This window comes from Equus asinus, chromosome 14 (assembly GCF_041296235.1).
Source record: "Equus asinus isolate D_3611 breed Donkey chromosome 14, EquAss-T2T_v2, whole genome shotgun sequence".
Classification (NCBI taxonomy): domain Eukaryota; kingdom Metazoa; phylum Chordata; class Mammalia; order Perissodactyla; family Equidae; genus Equus; species Equus asinus.
In genome coordinates this window covers 29728097-29750912 of record NC_091803.1, presented here as the reverse complement: position 1 = coordinate 29750912, position 22816 = coordinate 29728097, and the positions used below count along the sequence as shown (strand labels likewise).

Here is a 22816-nt window from a genome sequence, read left to right as displayed (position 1 = left end):
TTGGTTTTATAGATTTATTTTCAAAGGGCAAAAACACTTAGACAATTTAAATACAAGTCTAAACAGAATTACTCTGTCAAAGTCAGCAGTCGTGCCAAAATGTGCTCTCACTTTCCGACACTCGCCAGTATCTTCTGAGTGTTCTCTCAGGGAAGAAAAGGGGTCTGGCAAAGACAAAATAAGTTCAGCGATTCTTTTTGGTGTATTGTTATTGACTTTAAATGACGATCTTCAAGGTGCTAAATCCAAGGTAACTAGAGTTACAGACACTAATACAATGTTTTATATAAAAAGTCTTATCACTTGATTATTCTAGAGCCTAAACAACAATAGCTAATATTTACTGAGAGCCTCTTTACCACCGTGCATTGTTCTAAGTGATTTACATACACTATTCACTTTTACCTTCACAAATGCCCAATAGGTCCTGTCATTATCCCCATTTTACACATGAGGAAACTGAGGCTTACAGAGGCTAGGCAACCTCCCCAAGATCACCAGGCTTACAGAAGGTGGCAGAGCTGAGAATAAACTCAGGTGTCTGACTCGAGTCCATCCTTTTACCCATGAGGCCTCTCCTATATAATTTACAGCCAGGCCATCTCTGCTCCCTAGATAGGCCTTGGGTGGGTAACTGAGGGTGAGGGAGGGAGAGGTCTCTGCTTCTGGGTTACCTAGCTCAGTTTTTTTGTACAAGACTGTTTTTATGAGGAGGGCTGATAATCAAGGGAGCCTTGTCCAGCAGTGAACTGCTCTCAACACCTCTGGAGGATAAAGTTGATCACAAGGGCTGACTGGTGGCAGAAGGGGCTTGCATTTTATAACCAGTGAAAATCTGTCAAGTATTCCCATTTTTCCATTTCTTCCTGAGTCCTGCTTTATTGAAGAACCACAGATAGATTAATTCTATGGGAGAACATCATTCTTTAAGTCAAATTATTTACCTGATATTTTATTCATATACATCCTTCTTATCTGCAATGTAATCTACAATTTCTTGTGGACACATTAACTTTTCCGCATCTACATCAGGAATTTCAAACCCTAAAAGTAAAATTTACAACAATGTATGAGTATAGAAAGAGCAACTCCTTTAGAAGTGTATCAGTATACCACGCACATGTATATCAAAAATTTCCAGCAACCTTAAATCCCATTTAAGTTGTGAGATGGTAATGTTCTAGACAATACGTATATCATATTGGGCATAATGGCTGGGGTTTTTTTAAAGATATTAACATAATAGAAAATTCACCCATTTAAAGTGTAAGATTCAGTGGTTTTTAGTATATTCACAAGGTGATGCAACCGTTACCATTATCTAATTCTAGAATATTTTTATTACCCCAACAGGAAACCCCAAATCCACCCTGCCCCGAACTAATACCATCCTCCTAGTTACCACAACCTGTGAGGAATTTTAACAAAATTCTGCTCTGTAAAATGGCACAGAAGTCCCTTGGCTTCCTATGCAGGCAATCACCCCCAAAAAATGTGCCCTGGAGCCTTTTAGAGGTCTCATTTGCCTCTAAAACTACTGTCCTGAACAAGGATAACCTCAGAGTGCACGGGAGGCACTGCAGGAAACCAAGGTGTGCACGAATGGTGCAAGGTGTGCACGCATGTGTGCCTGTGTGTGTCCTGAGCACCCCTAGTTACTTCTCTGGGCATTTAGGCCTAGCTCATGAGGGATGCTAAGGTGTCGTCAGCTTCTGCATGCATGAGGCTTTGCCCTTTGTCCTGGAGCCCCACCTCAAGAATCTAAGTCCCAGATTCCCCCAGGCCTTTTCTGGCCACTCAGCCCTCGGTACCACACTGGGCACTCTGGGGACTCTAAGTGCTTTCTAAGTAAGTGCACTGTCCCTACTGTTTACTTCACCTGATGGTAAGCAGGCATGTACATGTTGGGGGGAGCTACTGTTTCTATTACTAGTTGATTTAAATCCCAATTCAGACTCCCAGCATTTCTTTCATTTTAATCCACCTAAATCAAGAATCACAATATGCAGATCCAAGACGAAGGCTGTGTATGTTACCAAATTCATCCTCCATGGCCATGATAATCTCCACTTGGTCCAAACTGTCTAAGCCCAGGTCTTTCATAAAATGGGAATTTACCGAGAGCTGCAAGAAAGGAACACCAAACACAAAATTTAGTTATGTGAGCACTTGCTTCTCAAGGTAACAATGGTACAATGTCACTTAATCATTACATACATTTCTTTAAAATATAAAGAGGCCATATTTTACATGTAAAGAGCTATAACTAACATTATATATTTAACTTGGGCCAGTATATACTTGGTGTATATGTTAGAACATACGTTATAACATATATGTATGTTGCTTTATATCTTATTTAGCCTTGTTTTGAATTAGTTAATGTATACAAAGCTGATGACTGATTTCACTTTACATATTTTACTGAGATCTTTGATCACCGCTCTGAAGTGACACTGAGTTTGGTTTTTCTTGCTGCCTTACTGACAACAAAGACACTACACCTTAGAAGTGACATACCTCTCCCTCCCTCAAGAACAGAGTGGTTATTATCACCCTCCCTTTAATTTAGACCTCAAGATCACCAGGAAGAATTCTTCAAAAACTCACATCAAAACACTGTCCTACCCACACAACAGATTCAATTATTGAAGAAAGGATTCTTTTTTTTTCTTTTTTCTGAGGAAGATTGTCCCCGAGCTAACATCTGTGCCAGTCTTCCTCTGTTTTGTATGTTGGACGCTGCCACAGCCTGGCTTCATGTGGTGTGTAGATCCGCACCTAGGATCTGAACCCGTAAACCCTGGGCTACCAAAGTGGAGTGTGCGATTTTGTGTGTGTGTGTGTGTGTGTAAGACTGACCTTGAGCTAACATCTATTGCCAATCTTACTCTATTTTATGTGGGAGGCTGCCACAGTGTGGCTTGATGAGCAGTGCTAGGCCCGTGCCCAGGATCCAAACCTGTGAGTTCTGGGCCGCCTATGTGGAGCACACAAACTTAACCACTATGTCACCTGGCCAGCCCCAGTGTGCGAACTTAACCACTCCACCACTGGGCCGGCCCCTGAAGTAGGGATTCTTTTATGTACCACTATAAGAAAAATTCCAGGGGCCAGCCCCATGGCCGAGTGGTTAAGTTCATGCACTCCGCTGCGGCGGCCCAGGGTTGCACTGGTTTGGATCCTGGGCACGGACGTGGCACTGCTCATCAGGCCACATCGAGGCGGCATCCCACATGCCACAACTAGGAGGACCTGCAACTAAAATATACAACTATGTATGGGAGGTTTGGGGAGATAAAGCAGGAAAAAAAAAAAAGATTGGCAACAGTTGTTAGCTGAGGTGCCAATCTTTAAAAAAAATGAAATAATAATAATAAAAAAAAGAAAAATTCCAAGAGTAAAGTTTAGAAAGGTGCAGAGCAGTGTTTACAGTATACTACCACTTGTGTTTTTAAAAGGGTGGGAGACAGCGGTTACATAGTACACAGAACACACATACATTCATGTGTCTATACTTCCTTACATAATTATCGAGTATCTTTGGAAAGGTAGACAAGAAGCTGGGGACACTCGCTGTCTTCCAGAAGGGGAACTGGGTGGCTGGAAGCCAGGGAGACTTTTTACTGAGTATCTTTTTGGACCCTTTGAATTTTGTACCATGTGATTAAATATTTATTTAAAGAAAAGCCATTTAAACCACATCAATTACCTTTTCTGGGTCAATCTTGTCATAGAGTTTCAAGACGTAAAGAACACGGTCCTTGATTCCCTCTAACGTCAAAGGGGGCAGGTCACTATACTGGCGGCACAGCCGTGTGACTCCATCTGGAACCTAGAGCAAGGGCAGGAAGGAAGGATTGTGGAAGCTAACATGCCTCTAAATAGACACCAGCCTATGGATGTCTGTCCCGAAGCTTTCAGGGCTTCAGAGATCCCACCACATTTGGTTCTAGTTGCGGCCCTTCGGGCCCACTGAATACTGGTACTGGGGAGTCTCAGAAGCCCAGCAGTTCAGCAGCAGAAACCGGGGCTCCTGTCCCCTCAGAGGCAGGACTGGCCTCTGACTCCTCTGTTCAGCCCTCAGGCTTTGGACATTCATCCTGCTCAGTGAGACTGACTGCCACTAAATGGGCTGGGGTCTGCAGAAGAGCTCAAGACTTCCCATGGCACCTCTCTAAGGCACTGCCGCCTTTAATACCCAAGTCAAAATAACCCACACAGAAAGAGCAGTCACGGTAAACTAAGAGGCAAATCATTGAGGACCATACACCAGAAGGGTCTGATTTGGCCCCAGGGGTAATTATGCTGACCAACCCAAAGGAGAAGATGAGGGACTCTGACAGTTGCTACAGTAATGTCCGATCTGTTCCCTTCCAGGCACGCTTGCGTTACTGCCACCAGCCAAACCATGAGCCTTTTTGATCTTTGCCATGACAGAGTTGTATCTCAAATCTCTGACATTAGTGTGCTTGATATTCAACCAGGTATTAGGGTTGTGACTGGATTCCTTCACCAAATGTGGAAGGAGCTCCAACTCACAGGCCAGCGGGCTCTATGCCATGGAAGGTACAATCCAGAACAAGAGAAAACAAAACAGCTGACAGTTCTCACTATGGAAGTCCCTAGTCTGAACTGGTCTGTGTATCTTCTAAGGTTGATTTTAAGTCTGCAGTTTGGAGTTCTTAGGGCATTTCCCCATAGAAAATAGATTTGCTTGCTAGGGCCCAGGTCCCTGAGAGTCAAAGGTCTCTGAAAAATCATAAAAAACTGCCAGATGAAGCAAACCAATATACACCTCTGTGTGAGAAACGGTTATCTTGCAAATAAATCAGGTTTAACCAGCAAGCTAAAGAGATTAGATGAAGAGTTTCATGGATGTTCTAGGAGTATTTCTTGCTACTTACAGAGTTTTAGAGCACTTGTTCTTTTCTGTCTAAATTTGTGGTCTCCTTTCTGTTCTGATTACAGCATGGGTTAAGGAGACCTCTGCTATGGGAACATTACCAGGCCTACTTAACAACAATGACTAGAAGAGGTTTCCAAGCCACTAATAAAATGAAGCAGCAGAAAGGACTAAAGAGAAAGAGGGAGGAGAAATGAGTTAATAGTGTTAATGACAGGAAAGAAATTTGAGGTGGATGGATGTAACAGAGGCCTTGTCTATGTGCTTATCAAGAAGTGCTATGAAGTAGAATTACCGCTGAGGAGCGGGGGAGAGAATAGGGGAGGCTGATGTGTGCACAGCACCCAAGGGGAAAGGACGAGGCTGGTGAGGGTATGTCCATACACAGCTACCCACGTGGCCCAGTAGGTGTCAGCATCACCCCCAGCAGCACTGGCAAATGCCTACCTGGGTCAGGTAGGCACAGTGTGATTAAATGAAATTAAAGGGGTCTCCAACTGGAGGCCACATGCCAATCTACAGTGGGTGTCTGCAGTGGGCTCGGCACAAGGCAGGAAGGTGCAGTGAGCGAGAGCGTAGACTCTGGAAGGAGACTGCCTACGTCTGTCCCCTAGCTCCAGCTCCTTCTTACAGTTCAGGCTTGACAAGTTACTTAACCTTTCTATGCCTCAGTCTCCTATATGTAAAATGGGGGTAAACACCAGTACCAAGCTCATAGGACTGCTGTTGTAAAGAGATGACGTAAGGGGCTTAGAACACTGCCTGGCTCATAGAGTCAGTGCTATTTAGGCTGTCTAGTAGGATGAGGGTGATAATGAGCTGCCAGCGTGAGACCCTGGCAGCAGTGAAGCCCCAAAGTACCTGATCCTACTCCTTCCCTCTCATGCTGCCCCTTCATGCAGTCAGGCTGCAGTACTGCCCTGAGCACTTTACATACATCACCTCCTTTAGTTCTAACAAGCCCACTTTACAGAGGAGGAAACTGTGGCAGAGAGAGGTTAGGTGTCTCGCCCCAGGCTCCCAGCATGGCCTCTTGGAGGGCCTTACTGCCTCCTTCCTGCTGGATCGCAGCTGTTTAAAAAAAAAAAAAAAAAAGGATATATTCAGGGACCTCTGAAAATGTCCCCAACAGCCAACATTGTTTCTGATGTTAATAGGTCTTCCCCAAGATCTACCCTTAACAATTATATGCGACATGAATCATCTCCCACTGACATCAGAGAAGGCACTGTTTGCAAGAAAATGACTACCCTCTGGATTAGTAGAAACGAATAAACCTGATTGGTTTCCCTCAAACTCCATCTTACCTCCACAGGGGTCCATCTCTAAGGGAAACTCAGAGGAATCTAAGGAGATGGCTTTCAAAGCCGTCTCTGCAAACTCCCCCCTGGACAGCTCTACGCAGGGAGCACAGACATCTCAGCCTCAGGTTGGAAATCAATTCCTGACCTGTCCCCAAAATGCCTGAATGCAGACCTATTCTTCTCTGCCACCTGGGGCTCTAGCCAGAAACCTCAGAGCAAACCCACACTCTTCCCGTCTCCACCATCATGTTTACCGGTCACCCGGCCTGGCTGATGGAGAGGAAAGGTCTCCTCATTTCTTCGACAGCCTTGTTGACGTTTGCTCCCTGTCACCCAGATAGGTGATTCCTCAGTGGGGATCCGGTGCCCTTCACAATACGCCTACTGTCTCCCCACCTCAACTCGGGCCTCTCCCGTCTACAGGCATCCTGAGGGTCAACCCTAAGTAAAAGCCAGGCTCTTCCTGGCCTCCACACGTGCCATTCCATCCTGCCCTGACCATGCTCAGTGGGGGTCAGTTAAGTCCCTCTTCCTGAGTCTGCGCTGTACACACACCTGTCTTCACACAAGGCAATGCCTTGCCTTTGTCTATTTACATCACTGTCCCAGCAGCCTGTGAGCTTTACCTTATGTGCCAAGCACTGTGCTATGGGGCTGGAACTACAAAAATAAAAAAGACATGACCTCTACCTTAGAGAAGCTTATGGTCTAATGGAAAAGACCAATCCAGACAGATCATTTTACTTGTAACAAAAATGTGGCAAAAGCCATGACAGAGGTATTTGTAGGCTGTTTCAGTAACAAAAAGTTGTCATTCCGTACCTGAGAGGCAGAGATGGAAGAGATACCAGACTTGGAGTTAGCCAAGAAAAGGAAAGGAGGCACGAAAGTGCAGTGTGTCTGTGTGGGAAGAAATTAGTTGACGCTGCTGGAGATTGAAGGGGAAGGTGGTTAACCGATGTGGGCCCTGAGGCCGAAGAGGCAGGACTTGGCTGCAGAGCCCTGAGCAAGACAAAACAAGTCTGTCTCACTGGGGATGAAGGATGTAGCCCCGAATCCACCAGTGTCACGCACGTCAGTCTGGTTCCAGTACCAGGAATAGCCGCGCCCTCCCTGCACAAGTGCCGTGTCTGCATCTGGGCACCGCACACACACACCTCTACGGAAATTCTCTTTGTGCTCTGGCTGCCAGGCAGGTGAGATTCAGGGCCTGCCTGAGTCAAGTCTAAAATTTCCAGGCTCCATTTTAGGCCACTACCCTTGGTTTTCTTACCTTATATTTTATATTGTCTTGTATTTTTATACCCAGGAAAGCCGTGTTAGCTCCTTTTTTGGGGGGGAAAAGTTAGGATGTAAAAAAATGAACAAGTAGTTGCTGTGGGGTTAGCAGAGTGGATAGATCTGAGGGAAAACGTGATAGACCAGAATGGGTAAACGAGCAATAGTGCAGGTGAGATGAACAGAGCGGCAGGTGGAGGCTTGGGGTGACTGACATACAGGCAGTAACAGAAACCAGGAGAGTGAAGAGGCAGTTCACAGAGTGTTTACCGCCATTTAAGGACTAGGGAAAGAAAGTGCCCAACAGGGTAGAAGGAGAGAGAGGAGAGAGAAACCAAGAGAAAATAGTGTCAGAACAGCCTAGGGCAGACAGAGCAGCAGAGAATGAGCTGGCAAGTTTAACATAAAGGCTGCAAAGTGTCCAATGAAGATGTGAACTAATGTCTTTCTTCTGTATCCACCTCTCTATCCCTCATCAGCTAGCGTAAGGCCTGGCACACAGCTGTCGCTTGGTTTCTTTGACCAATTTTTTTCTTTTGAGGAAGATCAGCCCTGAGCTAACATCCGTGTCCATCTTCCTCTACTTTATATGTGGGACGCCTGCCACAGCATGGCTTGATGAGCAGTGCCATGTCCGCACATGGGATCTGAACCACCGGACCCCAGGCTGCCAAAGCGCAACATGCGCAATGAACTGCTGCGCCACGGGCCGATCTCTGAACAAGTATTTACTCTCTGCTTCAATCCACAAAGGATATAAGGTGGTTAAATGGGAGTACTTAGTCAAAACCATTTTGTAAATATAAATGTAATGGTTCCTCTGCTGCATATGTAAACCAAGCAGAGGCAGTAGACCATCTCTGAGCACCCTGCTATTCAAGGCATGGTCCAAGGACCAGCAGCAGCAGGATCTGCTGGAGGCCCACCGGAAATGATTCTCTGGCCCCTTCCTAGAATCTATATTTTAACCCAGGTGATGCATATGCACGATCCAGGCTTGAATATCAATGCTCTAAGAATAAGGACAACCACCTTGCCTCTTAGCCTAACGCTGTAATCAGTCTTAGGAACAAAACTCAGCAACACTACATACTTCCCTTTTAACTAACCTTTTGATTCTGACAATAAGACAATGCCCTATGAATGAATCCACTGCCCTACCTACATCCACTACGAATGAATCAGGAAATCTCAACACTGGCTGCACAAAAGAATCACGTGACAGCTTTTAAAAACAAATGCCCAGCCCCTAAATCAGGAGATTCTGATTGATTTGGCCTGGGCATCCTTATTTTTTATTCTAATATCTTACTCAAGGGTGAAACCAGTATTACTTGGGTTTGTGGGTTTGAAAAGGCGTTTCTCAACTTGACCTTGGGAGTCTATCCTACCTTAAGACAGTTCTCTTTCATTCTGGTGCACTTCAGAGTCACCTGGGGAACTTAAAAAAATAAAACCCATGCCACAGCCTCATCCCAGAGCAGTAAATCAGAATTGGGGGCCGGGGCACAAGGGATTTCTTTTCCTTTCTCTTTTAAGCTACCCAGGTAATTTGTAGAGCCAGGGTTGAAAATCACTGCCCTAAGGAGAGTTTGAGGCTCACAAAGGTTTCCTCAGATTAAAAACAGCTAGATAGTACTTGTTCCCTAGCCTTATTTGCAGGAGGCCCAGAAACAGGCAAAAGGTGCCACAGGGAGACAGAAATCCAGGCAGAGAACAGCCCTGGAGAAGCCTGTAGGTCAGCATGGCTTCCTTTTTGCACCGTGTCGTTAGAGCTCCCCTCGAAAACTATCACGGTATTTATCATTAGCGCTACGACTAACGGCGACCAACAGTCTGAGAGCTTACCAAGCACCGCACGAGGTACTCTGCCTGTATCATCCCTCTAAACCTCGCTGCAGCTCAAGGTGGAGACTAGTACTTTTCCCACCTTACGGTGCAGACTGAGGCGCAGCGCGGTTACGAGACTCGTCCAAACTTTCGGTAAGTGGCAGCCAGCGTTCCAACCCAGGGCTGTCTGACGGGAGGGTCTGCGCTCTCGCTCCTAAGCACTAGGTCAGCCGGGCTCCCGGCAGGGGTTAACCAAGCACCGTCATGCAGTGGGATGGGGAGGGAGTCGGATATCCCCCGTCACCCCCGCCAGCAGCTGGCGCGGCCCCGCTGACTGTCCGCCCCCCGACCCGAGTCCTGACCCCTGCGAAGCGCCAGCAAAGTCACCGCGAGTCACCTGAGCGAGCACCGAGACCGGCTGCGGAGCCCCACGCCTCGTGCGGGCCCCCGCGGGCCACAGGGCGGTGCTGAGCGGCCGGGCGGCGGCCAGGGTGGGGGCCCGGGGCAGCAGCGCGAAGGCCGCGGGCAGTCGGCGGACACCGGCGGAAAGGACACGAGCCGCCATGGCTACGCCGACCCAGGATGCACTGCGCCGCGCCCTCCGCGCCGTCCCCTTTCCCGCTCGGCGCGGGCGACGCACAGAGCGGCGCTGCGGGCGCGGCCGGCGGTGGAGACCCCGCGCGGCTCCCGGCGGCACTGCGCCCTCGCGGGCCAGAGGTGAGAGCCCGCCAGAGCCAGAGCTGAGACTGCGCATTGTCTTCACCTCAGCGCTGATCACGCCACGAGAAAGAAACGTGCTTTTCTTTATTCTCTGAGAGTTCTGAGATACATGTATTTAAAAGTTTTGATGCCGCGATCTTCCATAGGTATTAAAATTATCTAATAGGTCAAAACTATATAAAACATGAAAATTTAAGAGTCAATTTAAATATATAATTAAGACTAATGTGGGAATTACGATAAAAACAATATCCATGTTTTAAAACTTGACAATGCATAAGTAATACAGCTCACAAAAATGGGTAAGGAGGGGGAAGTTCAGTGTGCTAATTCACCCCTATTGAACAGGGAGCCCAAGGATATTGGCTGAAAGTGAAACATGGACAAGGGCTCCAAACTCCGCAGGCTGCCTGGACGAACAATCCAACAACGCCTTCAGTTTCACTTCAGTTTCTTTTTATTTTTGTTCAAGTAAAATAAAATGTAATGTCTTTAATTTGAAATAGAATGCGTAGTATGATCCCACTGTTGTAACAGTATTTCTACACGTTCGTTAAAAATTTGAGAATCTGTTATGTGCTAGTTGTTGAGGCTACAGCAGTGAGCAAGCCAGAGAGGCAGGCTGTTCTCAGAGTTTACATTCTAGCGGGAAGACACACAATAAACAAATAGAAAGGTACACCCCCCCCCCCCAAATCCACCAATAAGTAGTGGAAGTACAAGAACAATAAAACAGGGAAGGGGACAGTGAGGGCGGACAGGGGGTGTGTTTAATTTTAGAGAGGGGGTCCCCCTCTTAGGGGGTGATATTTGAGCCAAGACTTTCATCAATCAGGGGGAGGGGAAAACAGACCCTCAGGAGTCACCGCTGCTGGTGATGCCAGCCAGCCCCTATGGCAGTGCCAGCAGTCGATGCCAGGCTTCTGCATCCTGTTGTCATCACCACCACTTTACTGCTTATTAAATAGCAACTGGGAGACAAACTGTATCACCTCTTTGGAATGGTCAAAGGCCAAGGCCCATTTTGAGTGGCAGCCTTCCATTTCTGCAGAAAACTGACTTTGCACCAAAAATCTGATTGTAGTCCTAGGATCAGGACCCGTAAGATCTGCTTAAGCCACCAGTGACACACCAGCCTCTGATGACACCTTCCTGGCCATACCCTGGGGCAGAGCCATGATGGTGACCACACAGCATTAGCAGAAGAGGGAGCACTCAGGAAGAGCCTGAGGGCCTACTAAGCCCACACTTGGAAAACTCTCTTCCCATTACCTATCTGTATTTCTGTGTTACATGTAATTCTTTTGGTCAAACATAATAAATCACCTCCTATTTAAATGACATATGTTGGGAGAGCTATCTTTCTCTTCAGCAAACACATCAAGAGAAAGTGTCAGCCTACGTGGTCTGTAGGGTAAAAGGTTCAATATTAAGATTGAGGTCAAGTCCTTAGCAGCTGGGGAAGATTTAAGAGAGGACACTGGTGCTTTTCAGCAGCAGTCCCATCAAAGGATGTAAAGTATAAACTATGTCGACTTCCTGCACACGTCACCCCACCAGCCATCCCTCCTACCTTCTGCCATTTGCACTATTGTTCCATCCCCTCCTTGCAACACCAATCTCTCTTCTCCCCTACATCTTCAAACTCTTTTTCTTTTAGCTTTTTCCCTTGAACCCATAAATATGCCAAAGTTTCTCCTAGCCTAAAAACAAGGCCAGAGGCCTCCTCCACTGCCCTTTTATATATCTCTAATATCACCAACTCCTCTTTCCTTTCCTATGAAACTTCGTGAAGGAATAATCTGCACTTTGTCTTTAATTCCTCACTTCCTATTCAGTCTTTAATCCACTCAAATCTAGACTCTACTGGACCTGCCTCCACCCCGGCTACCGAAGCTTTTCATAAAGCTCACCACTACATCTCACATTGTCAAATCCTACAGAAGCAACCTCTCTGGCCACTCCTTTTCTGCCTTTATCGTGGCTCTATTTCCTCCCCTCATCATTTAAACACTGGTCCCCGGGCTCCTGTTCTTGACCCACTCTTAACTTTAAACATACACATTTTCAGAATTGATTCACTCCAGAGGTTTTAATTCCCACCTGCATCCAACCCTGGCCTCTTCTCTGAGCTTCACAGCCCTATATCCAATTGCCTACTGCCAGACGATCTGTAAGTACTCAAATTAGTTATCTTTCCCCTTGTGTGTTATTTCAGTTGCTGACACCATCACCCACTAAGCCAGAAATTTAAGACTCCTTCATCTCCCACCTAATCATGCATTCACTTTGTCCTGCTCATTTCTTTTTCCTTCCAAATCTTTCTCCAATTCAGCTATTTCATTCCCACTGCCCCTGCCACGGCTCAGGTACTTATGGTCATCTCCCTGCCTCCACCCTTGGCCTCCATAAATCCATTATTCACTCTGTAGCTGGAGTGGGGCCTTATCACCTTACTGCTCAAACTCTTAACAGTCCCTTAACCTGTGAATAAAGTCCAGGCTTGTCAACATGCCTCACAAACTCCCTGGCTACCTTTCCAGCCTCCTGACATCATCCCCATGGCATAATCATCTTGTAATACTGTGTTGTGTAGTTGATACCATACTGTCCTTTCTGCCTGGAATACCCTTTGCTTCTGCTCTGACCTACTTACCCTGCAAGACTCAGCTAAGCTGTCATTCTTCATGAAGCTTTTCTTGAACTCCCTGCGTAGTGCTAACTGCCCATCCTTTGAGCTTCCACTATAGCACTCTCCACATACCCTTTAAATTTAAAACACGGTATTTCATTTAAATTAAATCACTAACCTGTGCACTTCTGAAGGGCAGGCCCTCCCGAAAGTCCTTTTCACACCTACTGTGTCAGAAATGTGCTCAGTGTTTGTTCAACTGTTACTGAACCACAATTACTGCAGAACTCTACTCAGTTTTCTTAATTCTTAAATCAAAATAGCATATGTTTCTCTGGGTTCCTGAGTAAATTAAATCTTTGTGAAAAGCCTCAATTATCTATGATATGCTACCAAGTAAAGTACTCTCTCATTTGATTAGAGAGAGAACAGGATTAGCATAGAAGAGAAAGTTAAATCTTTTATGCAAATGTATGGAAGGGTAAAAATGAAGTTAGTAGAAACCACTATGTAAATATCATTAAAAGGTATCTTTAAAAGAGAAGTAATAGAGCAAATAGTTATATAGATCATGAGTATATACTCTCAATATACTCCATAAGAAAGTTAGGCAAATAAATACCTGTAGCTTGGGATAAAATTTCCAATGATACCATCAGATTAGGACTTTAAAAATCTCTGCTCTCTAATCAGATGGCAAAGTTGAAGATGATGTAGTCAGGACAGCTGTGTTGTTGACCCAAAGTGACTCCAGTGACAATGCAGGCTCTGCTATCAAGGATGCATATTAGAATGGAAAAGAACAACAGCATTTCTAAATTAGCATATTTTAATAAAATCTGTGTTACTCTTAGTAGGTATGTGAAAAGAAAGTATTACAAATAGCACAAAACCATAGTGCGTGTTAGTATACTAAGTTAACTGAAATTTACTCTTACTGTGCAAGCATCGCTGACTAAATATTCTAGGTGTTAAATGATTAGTTCTTGTTTCTGAAAATGATTTTTCTAAGACAGGAAAAAATAATATGCCAAGCAGAATGTATCAAAATAAATATTTATTAACATTTGAAGCTTTATGTACACCTTCAGAAGCAAATGTGCAAAGGTGAGGAATTACAAAAATCAACCTAAAATCCTTTCCCCCAAAGTAAGTATAAATGAGCATTCAAATCAGCAGTGCCACTACCAACGGAATAAAAAGTAAGTGTCTGAATGAATACAAGTAATTATTTTAAATGTCATTCAGATATTCTCCTTTACAGTGACAACTTCAAAAAGTAATAAGAGGCTGCATACATCCAGAACTCTGGGTTTTCACCTTACCCTAACTTCTTAGTAGCGGTATATAAATATATTTCCATCTTTTTGTCCAGCCAGCAAATGAGAATCTGTACCTGACCATTTCACAAAAGACCAATTTTGGTCAGAGAGAGGTGGAAGGAGAGCAGTGCAATGACCTAGAAGTAAGTCCCAAATGGCGATTGTTCCAGAAGTCAACACTGCTGCTGCAAAACTATCTTTCACATCACCTTCCAGGAACCTAACATCAAGCAGAGAAGAGACAATTTAAATCATACATTAAAAAAAAAAAAGGTTTGCCCCCCAAAACCATGCCCTGCCCCCTAAATCAACAAGAACAAAAAGCCCTGGAAATATGAAGGCCTCTACTTGCAATCCTAGGTGTGCTGGCTACCGTGGTGCAGTTTAGGACATAATCACATATCCAGTCCCTGCCTCTCCCAGCTTGTACCCCCTGCACCCCAGCTCACAGTGGCCTTCCTTCCATTCTTCAAACCAGCCAAATTCAGTCTCACCTCAGTGTCTTTGCTCTTGCTATTCCCTCTCCCTGACAGGCTCTAACCCCAGATCTTAGCATGGCAGGTTTTTGGCGTCAGATAGGCCTTCACCTCCGTAGAAAGGTCACATGAAAGCACCTATCTAGAGTAGTGCCCACATACATACACTGCTCCCTCTCTACCTGTTTTTATCTTCATAGCTCTTTTCACTATGTGAGATTATCCTATTTCCATATTTGGTGGGGATCTCACCCATGAAAATGTAAACATCATAAAGCAGAAATCTGCTTGTCTTTTTAAGACAAGGGCTCTGAGGTCAGCTATCAGGGCTTGAATTCTAACAAAGGAAGCGCTGTGTCACTCTGGGCAAGTTATTTAACTTCATTAGTAAAAATAGGGACATGATGATATGAGCATCTACTTCACAGGATTGTTGTGAGGTTTAATGAAATCGTTGATTTAAAAAGCTTAGCCCAGTACCTAACAAACAGGAAGTGCTTAATAAAAATCAGCTGTCATTCCTCCCTGCCATATCACTAGCACCTTGCAGAGTGCCTAGTACATGGTCAGCCCTCGGAGAATATTCTGAGGGAACTGAATGATAGTTTCTATCCCTGGCTCCCACCTGACTTTGTGTAGCTGACTCCTAACTCATCTTTTGAAACTCCGTAAAGTTTTCCTGACAGTCTCTCCCCAACCTTCCACTGCCAATTCAGCTGCCCCTCCATCCATTGTGCTCCCAAAACAGGGCAAACCTCCTGGCATTTTGTGCACCGAACAGTAGTCACTGGTTTTCTCTTCTAAATTCCATGAGATGAGAAACAGTAGTGCTCCAACAAGATTGGCACCAAATAGGCTTTCAAGGTTTGCTAAACGAATGGTTTTGAAAAGTGACAAGGGAAATGCTTAAGCAAGTAGTTATCTTTACCCTAAATTTCTAGGCAAATAACTATGGTTCTCTCTTCACATCCAAGAAAACAAGTTCTATATGCAAGCCTATATTGCAAATGATAGTCCTGAGGTTCTTGCTGGGCTAAGAACATTTGCAGAAAGGCCACAGCCGAGTGCACAGGGAGAGACTCTTTTAGAACATGCATGGATCCAGCAAGCTCTGCACAAGACCCAAAGAAACAGAGACATTTTAACTACCAAGGATCCTTATCCTTGTGAGTTATTCAAGCTAGACTTTGTGATCTTGATTTCTAGGTCTATTTCCTATGACTTTGCTGCTAAGTTTGAACATTAATAAAGGCAGTCTTCAGGAACAACACATTCAGATGTTGCCTGGTTGGCCTAACAATACCAGCACTACTTCAGAGTTCTACACAGCTCAGAAAACAATCGGGATGCCAATAACTGTGTCACTGATAAATAGATTTTCTCATCAGTCAATAGATAAATATTTATCAACAGATAAAAATCAACTGCCTGCATGATGGAGGCTCAGTCAGATTTCAAAGTAAAGATGTCTTCCTAAAGTACATTTAAAACTTTCTTGGGCCAGCCTTGGCGGCCTACTGGTTAAGTTCAATGCACTCTGCTTCAGTGGCCCAGGTTCGGTTCCCGGGCACGGACCTACACCGCTTGACTATCAGTGGCCAGGCTGTGGCGGCAGCTGACGTACAGAATAGAAGAAGATTAGCAACAGATGTTAGTTCAGGGTGAATCTTCTTCAGAAAAGAAACAAGACAAAACTTAATTTAGGTTTGATGGAAAGAACATAAATTATAAGCTTTTTGTACAGAAGATTAATTACTGATTATATTTAAAATGTTTTTGTTATGGGAAAAAACAGGGCTTGAATATGCATAAAATACCTATCCAACCCCATACTGGTACGGATCAGGATGTAGGGAATCTGAGGTTTGACTCAGATCCACTAAACTTCATCCTGCTCCTTAAACATTCTTCACTATGATCTGTAGGATTTCATGTTTTCACTCATCTAACTGATATAAAAATATCTGGTTTTTGTATTTGCATAAGTGCCTTTCAAAACGTCACACTCGCTGAACAGCAGTGACACACTTGCCTTCCAGCCTGCCCTTGAGGAAGACAGTAGAGCATCACACCCATACTCAGGGTCGTCTTCGGGTTAATCACAATCAGCTGAAACACAGGGCTTCCCAGCGCCTCACTCTCTTTGGCACAAGGATGACTCAGAACAACAAAGAGGAGCCCCTAATTTAGAAGAAAAATTAATAACCAAATAAATCATCAAGAATATGTTGGGAAAAAGAAAGAGCTGGCAGGGACAAAACTAAAGAATTACAGGAACAATGAATCGGCTCTTGAGTATCTCGGATTCAGACACTGGCTCGTTTCTTTCAGGCAGGCACTGGAGAGACTGTCACCGAGCTGGACGTCTGGCTTCACTAGCACAGGGCTCCTAAGATTTTTCAGCCAGTCTTGCAGGCGTGAATCTAGCTGACTCATGGATTTCCTCCGCCTTAGAGACTACTAACATGTCATGCCATCCATTTAGGGAAATGTTGGCACAGGAAAGAGGGCATATAAATACATGGACGGAGTCCTTAAACTAGAAATGTGCATTCATAGGTTGGTTTGTGAAAATTCAGAACACATTTTCCCAGAAAACAATCTTGTAAGCGGTGACTAGACTTTTAGGCCAGTCTACAAGAGCCTGTTTATTTATATTTATAAAGTAAGAGTGACAGAAAAAGGCACCATCACCTGTGGTTGTTTCTGTAGGAAAATGTGTTACAGACTTCTCCCAGCTTTAAAATTACATGTTCTAATAAGATTATTGTGTGTGAAGCTATGAATGTCACACACATATATATAAACATATATATGTATGTTATACGTTGAAAATAAATTACCTTTGAGGGTAAAATGGGGAAATTAATTATAGGGCCATCTTAGGATTGATAACATTCATTTCTACTGTATGCATTTCTAGAAGAACTAAATTCTTATAATGAGAATGAATTACCTTTATAATTAGAAAACAACTGAGTCAAAAAAATGTTAAATGCCATACAATTAACTAGGGGTTGGCACACTATGGCCCACAGGTCAAATCTGGCTCAATGCTTACTTTTTTACGGCCCACGAGCTAAGAATGACTTTTGCACTTTGAAATGATTGAAAAAAAGACAAAGGAAGAATATTTTGTGATGTGAAAATTATATGAAATTCAAGTTTCAGAAAGTTTTATTGTCCAGTAAGTTTTTTTGGAACATAGCCATACCCATTTGTTTACATATCGCCTCTGGCAGACAGATTGTGTGCTATAGCGGCAGAGCAGAGTAGCTGCAACAGAGGCCATGTGGCCAGCACATCTGAAAATATTTACTATCTGGCTCTTTATGAAAAAGTTCACCAATTCCCGCACTAAACTATTAACTACTATTTCCGGAAGCTGGCTTCATGGAGAACTTTTACTTACTATCTTACACATTTCTGTGCTAAATGTTTTAATATCAAACAGGTATTAATGTTATAATAATGAAGACAGAAAATTATCTAAATGCCTTATATTTATTATAAATTATAAATTATAGATTATAAACTATAAATTATAGATTATAAAAATATCTAAATAAGGTAAATGTAGTAATTCCAGAGACAAATTCAACCTATTTTAAGGATGAAAAAGCCTCAAAATTATGTGACAGATTATCTGCGATCACACACTTTTGAGTTCAATTCCACAGATCCGGCCAGGCTGGGGAAGGACGCATCCTCTGCAATGCGGAGCCTCTGGATGCCGATGCTGATAGAGCTGCCACTGAGGCTAAGAGACAGTCTGCACAAAAGCACTGAGCTGGCTGCTACTGCCTCTGCTCGTGGCTCCACGGTGGGCACTCGAGCAGTTTACCTCTGACTCCTGGACAACTACCTGTGACCTGCGCAGATGTCAAGACTAGACTGTAAGCCAAGTCGATTAACACAATGGCTAAGAAGCTGTGTGCATTTCCGGACGAGGACACTGAAGTCTAGAGAAACACATGTCTAGGCCCATTTAATCATCCTCCCTAAGAGGATTCATTCACATCATAAACCATTTATGGCAATGTGGCTGGGAGCCAAGTCTGATAACAGGCATGATATTTCTCGGTACAAATTCACAGCTAGAAATAAATGTTTGCCCTTAAGTCAAAGAACCAGAAAATTTACCAGGCAATCATATTGTACCAACACTTATTTTCATCCATAAATTTCAAGAAAGAACAAACACTGCTATCCAATTTTGAAAAAAAATAGGCAACCGGGAGGGTCAGTTAATGACTACTTATGAAGTTATCGCTCTCACTCAGTGAGACCAACAGTAACACACAAAGTAGACACAAAGTGGTCCCTGCAGATCATTACTTACCATTTCAGAATAGGCTTTGTGACAGACTGAAGCTTGGTAGGAATTGCCAATGTGCATCTTTCTCAGGAGCTGACCGGTTCTTAAATTCCTTAGACACCAAAAATAAATAAGCTGATAACATTCCTCCAGCAAACTGGTTTTCACATAATACTCTCTTATTTATCACAGCATCCTTTAGGAGGGTGACCGAGGGAAAAACTGAGAGAGACAGTACCTTTGTTTTGTTTAGTCACAGATTTAGCTAAAAACAGAACACAGTTTAACTGTGCCAATGGTTTAATTTGATAGTTTAGCCTTAGATTGAATCTGCTCTGCCACGAGGGATAAAGCTCTCCAAATTCCATGAGAAAAGTTTTCCATGATCTCATTTTACTTGGTGTTGAAATCAGGCACACGGTGTAGCTCTATCATTACGATTCTGTCACACTTCTTGTTGGGCCTAAATTTTCCAAGGATGACGATGGACAGGAAACCAAATTTGCTTAGATGAGAGACTACACCTAAAAGACTTATAATTATGTCTGTACAAGACATGTTTATACTAGAGCTAGACCAAGATGATGGAGAGAGAAGGGATGACCGAGATGGGGTAAAAAATGGAAAAAGGAAGAGAGGAGAGAAGAGGGTGAACATAAAGAAGGAAAAAAAGAAAGTTTGTTGGAACCACTCCTTAGCTTTACTGGGGAAAGTGACATTGACAACTGTTCTGTCATGTGACTCGACTGATGAAAAACTTTCAGGGGCTCTCCATGAGCCACAAGATAAGTCCAAGTTCTTTCTCATGGTATTTATAACCCTCATGAATCCAGCACTGCAATACTGTATTACCCGCTGCTCCCCTACTTGTAATCTTCTCACTCTCCATACAACATAATATGTACATTCCTGGCTCTAGACCTGTGTTCAAGCTCCTCCTTCCAGTGCGCTCCCCATCACCACTAATTCCCATCCCCATTACTGACCAATGCCCATTCATTCCTTAAGGCCTACCTTATGGCCCACCCCCTCCCAGCTGCGTGAGCTCGATTTACACTTTCTCCTCCCTTTTGGCACCAATCCACAGAAATCTCCTCTCCTCCAATTCCCTATAGTACTGTCCATATGCCTCATTTGTTATTTAATATAGACTGTAATCGGGTACAATGTATTCATTCAACAAATACTTGCAAACTTTCTACGGACCAGGTACTGTGTATAAAAACTGAAGAAGGAACACTGAATTCTCATGTATGTATGTAAGGTTTTCCTCAAATAAGGGACACCAGGATAGCTTTATCCCTTACAGAGGTTAGCACACATTCTGTATTTAGTAATTGCTCTTTTCCAAAATCCCAGAGCACTTTGTCCAAATCTCTGTCACTTTGACTTTGTGTGAATTGTAAAGGAATTGTACACTGTGAATTGTAAAGTGACCTTATTTACCTACTAGATTTTAGGGGCTTTGGGACCAGGACTCATATCTGATTTGCATCTGCATCTCTCACAGAGAATGGTACATAAGTAGAGACTCAAATATCTATTAAATGATTGAAACATGGGTGCTCAGTTAATATAGCTTGACCAAGATTAAATATTTAGACTTTCAGCAATAGTTTCAAAAAGGGTCACTTGAGGGGCTGGCCTGGTTGTGTAGTGGTTAACTTCACATGCTCCGCTTCAGCGGCCTGGGGTTCACGGTTTCAGATCCCAGGCACGGACCTACACGCCACTCATCAAGCCATGCTGTGGCAAGTGTCCTACATAAAAAACACAGGAAAACTGGCACGAATGTGAGTTCAGCAACAATCTTCCTCTCATACACACAAAAAAAGGCCACTTGAACCTTGAGTATATATAACACGAATCACTTTAGACATCTAACAAATCAGGAGTTCAATAGGAAAGTTACAAACTACTATATGTAGGGGCCAGCCCATTGGTGTAGGGGTTAAGTTCATGCGCTGTGCTTCAGCAGCCCAGGGTTTGCAGGTTCAGATCCTCGGCGCAGACCTAGCACCACTTGTCAAGCCATGCTGTTGTGGCATCCCACATAAAATAGAGGAAGATGGGCACAGATGTTAGTTCAGGGCCAATCTTCCTCACACACACACACCAAAAAAAACCCCCAAAAACAAAAAACTCTACTCTCTGTAAGTATAAAGTTCTATAGAGCCTAAAAGGTAAATGATAGCTTTTGATAGACAGTATGATCCATACATCTTTGAGTAACAACCCTAAGCAGGAGCTAAGGCAGGCACTGAGAATACCCACCTCCAAACACTTTCATGATACAAAGTAGCATATGCTAAGTTAAAAATAAGGGCAATATGGGGCGAGCCCAGTAGTGCAGTGGTTAAGTTCACACACTCCGCTTCAGCGGCCCAGGGTTCACAGATTTGGATCCCAGGTGCATATCTACACACTGCTCATCAAGCCATGCTCTGACAGCATCCCACAACTAGAAGGACTCACAGCTAGGATATACAACTATGTACTGGGGCTTTGAGGAGAAAAGCGAAAAAAAAAAAAGAGGAAGATTGGCAACAGATGTTAGCTCAGAGCCAATCTCCCTCACCAAAAAAAAAAAAAAAAAAAAAGCATACCTAAAAAAATAGAGTGGGCTTTATCTCTGTTAAAAGAAAAAAGAAAAAGGGGGGAATGAGGGGTGGAAAGAAAAACGGGAGCTAAGGAGTATGGAATAGCTGGAGTGGAATTTTTAGAATTTTTATAATAAAGCATTGGAGAAATGAGCCTGAAGAAGAGCCAACATGGGCCCCACTGAAGGTTTTATTTCTAGAGGAGAGTGGGGAGACCTGGGAGGCAGAGTGTTTATAAAGTAATAGTATAAGATGATCTGGAGGTTGAATCTTGGTTGAGGCAAGGAGACCAATTACTAGACTACCTTAATAATCTAGAAGCCAAATAATGAAAGTCTGGATCATAGAAATAGCTGCAAGAATAGAAAAGACAACTTTGTAAAGAACACTGTCCCTAGACAAGACTGACAAGCAGAAACCCTGAGGAAAGTACCAAAAGTGCACATCTGCTGCTCTGGACAGAAGGACATCTGAAACCCGGGTCTCCCAGCAGATGAGAACCTGGTTGAGTTTCAGAGGCTCCCCGGTGGAGAGGGGACAAAGTTCCTCTCAGGGGCCGTGCTTTCCTAGTTTATTCCTAGAGGGTGGGGTTGGACGGTGCAGAATAGGTAGGGTAGCAGTGACACTATCATAACTTTCTCTTACCAAGCCCATTCTGCCTTCCTTCTGAGAAAAAAATCAATCTATTCTCCTAATACAAATTAACCTTGCAAGTACCTATGGCGAGGTACAGTTCTCCCCTGTGGTCAGGAACGAGGTGGCTGGGGACTCTTCGACTTCAGTTTCCCTATCACAAATTTGTTAAATTGGATCTTTAATCATATTTTTTATATCTAGTAATTTTGGATTGTATTCTAGACATCATGAACGACACATCATAGAAACTCTGGATTCCGTTAGGTTCCTCTGAAGAATACTGATCCTTTTTCCTAGTAAACAGTTAACTTGGCTAAACTCAAATTGCAAATGCTGAAAACCAGTTCCGTTCTTTTTCCTTACCTGGGCTGCTTCGAGTCTGCCCTGTGTACATACATGCAGTTTAAAGGTCAGCCAGATATTTAAGGAGAGATTACAGCCAGTTTAGAGCTCCTTCTCTGGCACTTCACTTTTTGGGATTTTCTCTCTCTTTCTAGCTGCTATGGTCACCCTGAACTCTGTCCTGCGGCTCTTTAAGACAGTGGGACAGAGGTTTTCTATCAGGTATTCAGTCATCTACTGCGCAGACTGGGGCCTCCCCTCTGACTCAGAGCCATAAGAACAGGAAACTCGCCCAGTGACCATGCTTTCTTCTAAGTGTCGAACCCCCTCCAGTATCTTTCTTTTTCTCACTCTCCAGTGCCTTCAGATAGTTTTTTATATCTTGTCCAGAGTTTAAGTTATTTGAGGTAGGAGAGTTGGTCTGACAGAAGCTACTCAGCCATTAACCAGAA

At 43.8% G+C, this 22816-nt stretch overlaps 2 protein-coding genes across 4 annotated transcripts in view; both read right to left on the bottom strand.

Moving 5' to 3' along the window:
* On the bottom strand, positions 1 to 10008 carry NDUFAB1 (NADH:ubiquinone oxidoreductase subunit AB1). 2 transcript variants are annotated; one of them, XM_044746347.2, is made up of 6 exons: positions 9716 to 9931; positions 5849 to 5977; positions 3713 to 3835; positions 2037 to 2124; positions 945 to 1044; positions 1 to 164 (listed from the first exon to the last, which is right to left on the bottom strand). In XM_044746347.2, the coding sequence occupies exons 1-5, from the start codon at positions 9881 to 9883 to the stop codon at positions 953 to 955; spliced, it is 600 nt and encodes a 199-aa protein (XP_044602282.1). In that variant the 5' UTR covers positions 9884 to 9931; the 3' UTR covers positions 1 to 164; positions 945 to 952. The 2 variants fall into 2 exon arrangements, with proteins under 2 accessions (XP_044602282.1, XP_014720220.2); XM_014864734.2 differs by lacking the exon at positions 5849 to 5977 and having other exon boundaries at positions 9716 to 10008.
* Positions 10009 to 13712: 3704 nt separating this feature from the next.
* PALB2 (partner and localizer of BRCA2) overlaps positions 13713 to 22816 on the bottom strand; it is a 22838-nt gene continuing 13734 nt past the window's right edge. Inside the window, exons 11-13 of one of the 2 annotated variants that reach the window (XM_014864731.3) lie at positions 18811 to 18898; positions 16501 to 16649; positions 13713 to 14212 (exon numbers count right to left, since the gene is read on the bottom strand). In XM_014864731.3, the coding sequence (XP_014720217.3) occupies positions 14005 to 14212; positions 16501 to 16649; positions 18811 to 18898 (445 nt within the window). In that variant the 3' untranslated portion in view covers positions 13713 to 14004. Of the gene's footprint in view, positions 14213 to 16500; positions 16650 to 18810; positions 18899 to 20679; positions 20823 to 22816 lie in introns of those variants that run through there. The other variant, XM_070484679.1, reaches the window with a different exon arrangement.